Source organism: Crinia signifera, chromosome 3 (genome assembly GCF_055691185.1).
Source record: "Crinia signifera chromosome 3, ASM5569118v1, whole genome shotgun sequence".
Classification (NCBI taxonomy): domain Eukaryota; kingdom Metazoa; phylum Chordata; class Amphibia; order Anura; family Myobatrachidae; genus Crinia; species Crinia signifera.
Window position 1 is genome coordinate 331,794,001 of NC_139219.1, and position 8,867 is coordinate 331,802,867.

Genomic DNA, 8,867 nt, shown 5'->3' on the forward strand with positions numbered 1-8,867 from the left:
CGGCCTCTGTGAACGCCTCAATGGTACCCTAAAACAGATGTTGAGGGTCTTTGTAGAGTCCCAGGGAAGGGACTGGGAAAGGTTATTGCCGCCTACAGGGAGGTACCTGAAGAATCAACAGGCTTCTCCCCCTTTGAACTCCTGTATGGGCGCCATGCACGTGGGCCCCTGGATTTGATTAGACAGGAGTGGGACTGAAAGTTGATCACCCCTGAAACATCCATGGTGCACTATGTGGTGCAATTCAGGGAGAAAATGCAGTTTCTAATGGAAATGGCACAGAGCAACCTAAAGGCTGCACAGACCAAGCAAAAACAATTGTACGACCGACAGGCTAGAGAACGTATCTTTGAGGTGGGGCAAAAAATATTGGCTCTGGTTCCCATGAGACAGAACAAGCTACAGGCTGCCTGGGAGGGTCCCTACACTGTAGTACAACGTATCAAATATGTTAATTACATTGTGGAAAAGGGGGAGGGATGTAAGAGGCAGAAGATGTATCATGTCAACAAGTTCAAACCTTATCATGATAGGGGGGCCAGTGTGTTTGCTGTGTGTAGTTTGTTTGATAGTTCTGAGAAGTGATTTATATTGCATACATTTAGATGTTTCTAACATTGATCCCCCTTTGCAGGGAACATGTTACTCATATACACACCTCAGAAGAGGTCTCATTTCACACAATTATTACATTATGTCCATGTTTTTAATTTATGTCCATGTCTTGCGTTTATTGTTTGTTTATGTAACGTCTCTGTCACCTTGGTAACAGAGACGCTCCCCCCCCAGGCTCAGTTGACAACGGAGCTTCCGCCTACGTCATCAGCCTGGTGAGAGCAGGCTATGGACGGGCGGATGTGAGATACGGCGTGCAGCATGTGACCGCAGGGAGTAGGATGTGGCACCTGCTTAGTTTAAGGTATTTATACACTGCTTTGGTTATGTTTTCACAGTTTTGTTGGCTTGATAAAGAGGCGCAGCCCCGAAACGTTGCCTGATGACACATTAAACCTATTTTTGGTTTCACATATCACCCGTCTCTGAGTGCCGCCTTTCCTGTGTTCCTGTATGTACGCAGTCATTGAGTTGGGGAAGGCACCAGGGCACATTTATCTCTAAAGCATTAGGGAGTGCCGTTCCCACAGACTTTTTATATATATATATATATATATATATATATATATTTTTTTTTTTTGCTTTGAGCGTGCTTAATATTAATTAATAATCTGTGCCACCTTCAGTAACACCATATGTACTTTGTCATCTACAGGTGCGTAACTTCTGAAAGTATATTGTAACATGGAGAATGGAAACCAAACCTTATTTAATGAAATAATCCTGACTGGATTTTCTCAGGACTTGAAGACTCGGATATTACTGTTTGTTATGTTCTTACTGTCGTACACGTTGATCATTTTGGGGAATGGTTTTCTGATATGTACTATTATCCTCAGCCCTCATTTGCACACCCCTATGTACTATTTCCTCTGCAATTTATCCTTCCTGGATTTGTTTTATGCATCCAGCTCTCTTCCAAAGATGTTATTTGAGGTATTTTCTAAGAGAGTTAGAATTTCCATCAATGGTTGCCTGGTGCAGATGAAAATTACTTTATTTCTAGGAACTGTTGAGTGTTTACTACTGGCGGTGATGGCGTATGACCGGTATATCGCCATATGCTTCCCTTTACACTATACCGTATACATGAATTGGAGGACATGTCACATCATTACAGTAGTTATGTGGTCAGGAAGTTTAATCTCATCATCTATCTCCATCTTCAAGCCTCTTGTGTTCTGTAGAACAAACATTTTGGACCACTTTGTGTGTGAGATATTGGCCCTTCTAGAGCTGGCGTGTGGTGACCTCAGTTTCTATAAAATATCTATCTTTATAGGAAGCTTGTTTACACTATTAGCACCAATTATTTTCATTGTGGTGTCCTACATCTGTATCATTATAGCCATATTAAAGATCCACTCAGCCGGTGGGAGGTCTAAAGCTTTTTCTACGTGTGCTTCCCACCTGACCGTGGTGTGTATATTCTATGGGACCAGTATGACCATGTACTTGGTACAAACAAAGACTTCTTCATCCAGCATGAAGTATATTTCTCTTATTTATGGTGTTATGACTCCGGTGTTAAATCCTTTTATCTACAGCCTGAGGAACAATGAGGTGAAAAAAGCATTTTCAAAAATATTGACCAAGCGTTCTGTGTTGCAGACAGGATAATTATTTCAGCTGAAGCCAGAAGCCATACGGTATGGAGAAGTGGTGGCAGACTGACACTTAAGGTGCCCACACACTAGAACGATTTTTTGGCCGATATCGGTCCGATGCGCGCTCCCGTGGATCTTTTGCTAAATCTTCTGATCTTACGTGCTGCACGAAAGATCAGAAGATGTAACAAAAGATCCATAGGAACTCACCTGGGATCTTAAGAAAAATCTTTGGTGAAGATGTGCGCTGGCCTGAAATCTTTTGTCCAGGATGGACAAAAGATGTCAAGGCTATTTTATGCTCACATCTTACGATCGCAGATCTTTCTAGTGTGTGGGCAACATTGTGATAAAAATCACTTTTATTTTCTCCTATTCCAAAAAGGTTAAATGAATATAAACACCCAACTTTATTAAAAAGGAAAAAAGGAACCAACAAAAACAAAAAAAAGATTCAAGTATAATTCAAATGAATTTTTTGTTGCCATAATTAAGCAATTTATGATTGAATTAGGCCATGAACATAGTTTTATACTTATGTAGAACAATTGCATAAAAAAAAAAATCAGGACCATCTGGACTTTGATCTCTCTAGAACAGGGCTGGGCAAAACTGGCCCTTCAGATGTTGATGAACTACACATTCCAGGATGCTTTGCATTAGTTTTGCTATGTGGCCATGCTGAAACTGATGCAAGGCATGCTGGGATGTGTAGTTCATCAACATCTGGAGGGCCGGTGTTGCCCAGCCCTGCTCTAGAAACTGCTCATCTGAGCAGCCTCCATGTATACTGGTTGGTCTGAGGGGGGTATATTTTACATTTCCCATTCAGCTACTCCTCTGTGCAGCCGAGTGGGTGGTCTGATCAGCAGTGATTGGCAGCATGGCAGACAATATTTATCATAAGATGTCGTCATAAAGAGATACACAAGGTATTATTTGAGAGACCCAAACCTATTTAACGATTATTTTTGTGCTGTAGAATATGGTAAACTGCAGTGGTTTAGACTCTTGCACATTTGTTACATTTAGTTCAAATTAACATTGTGATGGAAAGTAACAAATAGACAAAAAATAAAAAAAATTTAACTGCACTTTTTAAAATTTTTTATTAATTAATGATTAACATATTAAAAATCACTAAAAACCATATCATAGATACTGTAAAATAGCATGAAATTGGTGCTGGCCTGATCGGATATATAGCTCCACTTTGATAGATAAGGTTAGCTTTTGGGAAATGCACCCCGCTGATCCTTTCTTAAAGCAGGCCCTGTTCCCATTGGAATCCAATGGATATTGGAAATTTGGGGGGACAGTCAATGTCACTCACATATCTGGGATAGCTGCCACTGCTGCAAGCTGCAAGCTGCAATTGAAGTAGTCCCCGTGGTGTTCGAGTGCTGTCCTCTAATCCTCTTGGAGTAGCCCCACTCATTTAATAACTCTACTTCTTCTTTCTTCGTCTTTTTCTTTGTTCCTTATTCTTATTCTTCCTTCGTTCTTCTTATTCTTACTTTGTCTTTCTTTTTTCCTTAATCTTATTCTTCCTTATTCTTACTTCATCTCTTTCTTTCTTTCTTTCTTTCTTTCTTTCTTTCTTTCTTTCTTTCTTTCTTTCTTTCTTTCTTTCTTTCTTTCTTTCTTTCTTTCTTTCTTTCGTTCTTTCTCCTTCACACTTCTTCTTCCTTCTTCCTTTTTCCATTCGACTTCATCCTTCTTTCTTTCTTCTCAAATACTCAAATAGATCCCAATGGTGAGGATACTCAGTGAAATCCCATGGATAAGTATACTCAGTGATATTCCAATGGTAAGTTTACTCACATAGATCCCAATGGTAAGGATACTCACTGAGGTCCCAATGGAAAACATACTCACATAGATCCCAATGGTAACTATACTCACTGATATCCCAATAGTAACTATACTCACTGATATCCCAATAGTAACTATACTCACTGATAGCCCAATGGTAAGGATACTCACTGATAGCCCAACAGTAACTATACTCACTGATAGCCCAATGGTAATAATACTCACTGATATCCCAATAGTAACTATACTCACTGATAGCCCAATGGTAATAATACTCACTGATATCCCAATAGTAACTATACTCACTGATAGCCCAATGGTAAGGATATTCACTGATAGCCCAACAGTAACTATACTCACTGATAGCCCAATGGTAATAATACTCACTGATATCCCAATAGTAACTATACTCACTGATAGCCCAATGGTAAGGATACTCACTGATAGCCCAACAGTAACTATACTCACTGATAACCCAATGGTAATAATACTCACTGATATCCCAATAGTAACTATACTCACTGATAGCCCAATGGTAATAATACTCACTGATAGCCCAACAGTAACTATACTCACTGATAGCCCAATGGTAAGGATACTCACTGATATCCTAAGAGTAGATTTGTGAGATTACGATTACAGACCAACCCAAAAAATTGAGGAATATGAAAAGACCCTGATTACCAGCAAAAATAATAAACTACATAGAGATAGCACTGACTACAAGAATGGTCATGTCAGAAGCTATAATAGAGGATATAGAAATGAATTTCAGCACTCGAGAAAACATTCCCAATATGTGGGAAGAGAGAATAAGGGACAAGGGGAACAGCACACTAGACCATGGAAAATTATAGAAAAAATCCTAATTTCACCCCAGTCAAATCTAGACCTACAGAAAGGTCTGATAGGGCTCAGCTGCACTGCCGGAGTGGGCTGTCCAGGAAAATTTCTGCGCATACCACTAATCTAGAATAGGTGCATGCCAGTGGTGTCCAGGTGTGCACCACTGGCGCAGCACCTCTAGAGCCCCCCTCCATCGCACACACACACACACCCCAGTCTACCTCCATCACTTTTGTTCCGGCATTGCCCGGAGTTCCCCTGACCCAGGTGCCATGCCTCCAGCTGACACTCATTTTACAGCAGCAGTGATGTCGGCGGCAGGCTCAGGTATGTTCGGCATGGCTCGGGGGGACTCGGGAGCACTCAGGCACCAGAGTCCTCCCAAGCCACCGCGAACATCCCCCGTACAAACGCCGGAGCGGAGATGAGTGTGGGGGGGGGGGTGGGGGGGGGAGGGCAGGGGGGGCTTCCAATGTCTTGTGGTGGGGTTTGCTGCGGCAGGACAAACCTGGGTACTTGTGTATTATTACGGCACCCAATATTCTTACGTACGGCAGAGTAGGAAAATCGCATCGCATTGCATGGGCCATTGTAAAGGCTGTGCGATGCGATGCGATGCAATGCGATCTGATTTTCCTATGTAATGTATTCACAATACACAATACACAAGTACCGAAACCTGCCCTGGTAGGTTTGTCCTGCACCAGCAAAACCCACCACTCAAGGGGTTAATGTATGAGAGGGGAGTGGTAGCAGGACCCGCACTTTAACAGGGGGAGAGCGGCATGCGGCTCAAGAGCCGCGGGTTGGCACCCCTGCTGTAGGGGTTCCCATTGTGCTGGATCAAGCTGATATTTTAGCAGTGGAAACCTTTGAAGAGTTAGAGAGAGAGAGTTTGGTACTTATTTCCTAGCACGGCGCCCATCGCATCGGATTGTGTACCTTATTTGCAATGTTAAATGGCATACAATCTGTGCGATGCGTGCGATTCCTTCAGTTAAATCGCATGCATCGTATGCCATAGAGTACTGTAGTGCCGTACAATCTATGCAATGATGATTGTATAGGGAACAAATTGTATGGATCGTATGGCCTACTGTACTGTGCTTTACATGGGTCATTACAATTAAATATGGTGTGGTGTGATTAAAATGAAATTTTGCAAAGCAACGCCTAGGTAGTGCATAGCAACGCATAGGTAGGCGTTGCTATGCAGTGACATATGTTGCTATGTGCAATTTCACATAGCAACCACCGTTATACATTCACATTTTACATAGTCACGGTGGTTGCTATCTGCAATAGCGCATAGCAACATATGTCACCAACATATAATATTGCATAGCAACGCCTATTGTACCTAGGCGTTGCTATACAATATTATATGTTGGTGGCATATGTTGCTATGCGCTATTGCACATAGCAACCACCGTTATACACTCAAATTTACATTACAATAAATGACTCTTTTTTTTTTTTTTTTTTTTTTTATGGACAAAGAAGAATGTCACTTTGTGGTGCACCTTGAGAATTTTAATGTAAATGTAACCTTTTTTGATATCTGGTTAAAATGTAGCGAAATAAAAGACACAAAACATGAAAAGATACACAAGTTTTTTTTTAAAAAGGATAAAGATATCCTTGCAACGTGGGACCCCACGCCCCTTATAACAACTATTTTTCACTAGAATAGTGATATGTACGCTGTCTAATCACATATACAGTATATGAATCAACTCTGGTATGCGGCAGAGTAGTGAACTAGTGGATTCCTTATGGTTTATTCGGGATCAAGCCCTGCCTGTCAATCAGGTCAGATGTGGATTTTAATAAACTCTCAGGTAGGAATCTGGCACGTTTGAGAATATCAGCAGCGTAAGTATATCAGCTCCGTGATTATCAGTATATCAGCAGCAAAAGTACATCAACTGTGTGATTCTCGCCTATATACTGGCAGTGCCCGGCTTACACCTGCTGAGTATTAAGTATACACGGTAGTCAGGTTGTAGCTCCTATTGCAAATATCTGGTGTGGGGCACCGAGAGTCGTAGTGCTGCTGCTACATGCAGGTCGTGTCTCCGATTCCTGTGTGCACCGGAGTGTGGGGCGTTCCACAAAGACACGCCGTCTCACACTGTGCACAAACGAGAGGCAGCGGTGACACGCTAGCATGCGCTCTGTCGCTTCTCACAGCCAACGGGCTGATAGTTCGCAGTTTAACTATGCACATCCCTCTCACACCTTTTAAGCTAGCTAGATCAATAGTTTTTTTTTTTGTACATTTCAATGGGGAAGGGGGGTGGGGATAGCCCACGAAGTGTACGGTCGGCGTACGTTTCACTAGCGAAGCGTACGCCGACCGTACACTTTGTTATAAGGGGCGTGGGGTCCCAAGTTGCAAGGATATCTTTATCCTTTTTTAAAAAACTTGTGTATGTTTTCATGTTTTGTGTCTTTTATTTCGCTACATTTTAGTGCCAGATATCAATAAAGGTTACATTTTAATTAAAATTCTCAAGGTGCACCACAAAGTGACATTCTTCTCTGTCCATAAATTCTGCTAAAACAGTGTCCAGTGGTAGCACACCCTCATTGGAATATATCGATATACACTGTATTATTGAATGAATATAAGAGGGGTAACCCATCCATTTGACTCCTATTTCCTGTGCGATTACTAGTTCCCCTTTTTCTCAATAAATGACATTTCCAACACTCTACATTTAATTAAATGAGATGACACATTTAATATAATTCAACCTTTTGTTATTTTTTCATTGTATTTATTTTTTTAGCCTGGGATGGCCAAGATTTTTGGGGGAAGTTCATTGATATATTCAAGGACAATAGCTGCCTCATTGGAAAAATACTATCACAACCAGACAAATCGGAATGAGGCGTACAACAAATGATGAAAAAGGTTTGTGCCAGCGCTTGCTGTCTCAATAATTGACTACACGGTCCTCTCAATTAAGTAATTTAATAATATAAAATATATATAAACTTACAATTACACATTTAATATGAAAAATAAAAAATATATAAAAAAATATCTCGTAGTATGTGAATCAATTTTGTTATAAATCTCACTTTGCGATATAGATATAGCAATAGTCCCGTGATTGGGGGGGTGTAATAGAAGCTGACAAGAAATGTTACCATCCAGTGTCTCTGGTCGATTTTGTAGCCAGAAATTCTGTGACAGCAATGGTTCTAAATTGCCATATAATTGCAAAGGCTCATGGCTCCCATGTAACGATCCTCCTTTCCTTGGATAAATTAGGGATAAAGCTGTAACCCAACAATGGTGTCCAAGTGTTTTTCCAAAGGGGGACGTCTCGGGATAATAAACCAGGTCACTTCCTTCAATAGTGGATGCAGTCAGCAATTCAGATGATGCTCAATTCAGATAATGCTCAACGCGTTTTCCCGGAACCTCCGGCGTCCTCAGGAGCATGTGTGGTAATGGGACAGTTTGTCCTAGGTTATATACCTGCATTGATAATTGATTCACTGATTCACATGTGAGATACAGTACTTAGATTATTAAGCAAACATAATAAGAGAACCGTGTATACTTTGGTAGTTAAATAAACTCTCTATAGATAGGAGGCAATATTTGATTAAACAAACCTAGTTTTTTGTAAATACAATATTTTAAAAAAGATAATTCATGTGTCACATACTGGTGTTCCGATCATGTGACCCGGAAGTAAGACTCCGTTGAGTATTATGTCTTAAAAAGGATCAATAACACATTTATTTTGCGAATCAGGCTTACTGGGCGGGTCATGCATGCCGGCTTATCACGTCCAATACTCCCGCCGACCGACGATTGCCGTTATCAGCAGGGAATGTGTCCGTCTCCCCCTGGCTGCGTCCAATGTGCTGCTAGGCAAAGCTCGGTCATGTGATGTCACGTGACTCGGACGTGCCGTGCAGCTCAGATAGTTCCCCACATGCACATCCCTCTCCCCCGGATGT

At 41.3% G+C, this 8,867-nt stretch overlaps 1 protein-coding gene across 1 annotated transcript; it reads left to right on the forward strand.

Moving 5' to 3' along the window:
- The first annotated feature begins 1,299 nt into the window (after positions 1-1,299).
- On the forward strand, positions 1,300-2,235 carry LOC146063080 (olfactory receptor 13C9-like). The gene has a single exon (XM_083175095.1). The coding sequence runs from the start codon at positions 1,300-1,302 to the stop codon at positions 2,233-2,235; it is 936 nt and encodes a 311-aa protein (XP_083031221.1).
- The last annotated feature ends 6,632 nt before the right edge of the window (positions 2,236-8,867 follow it).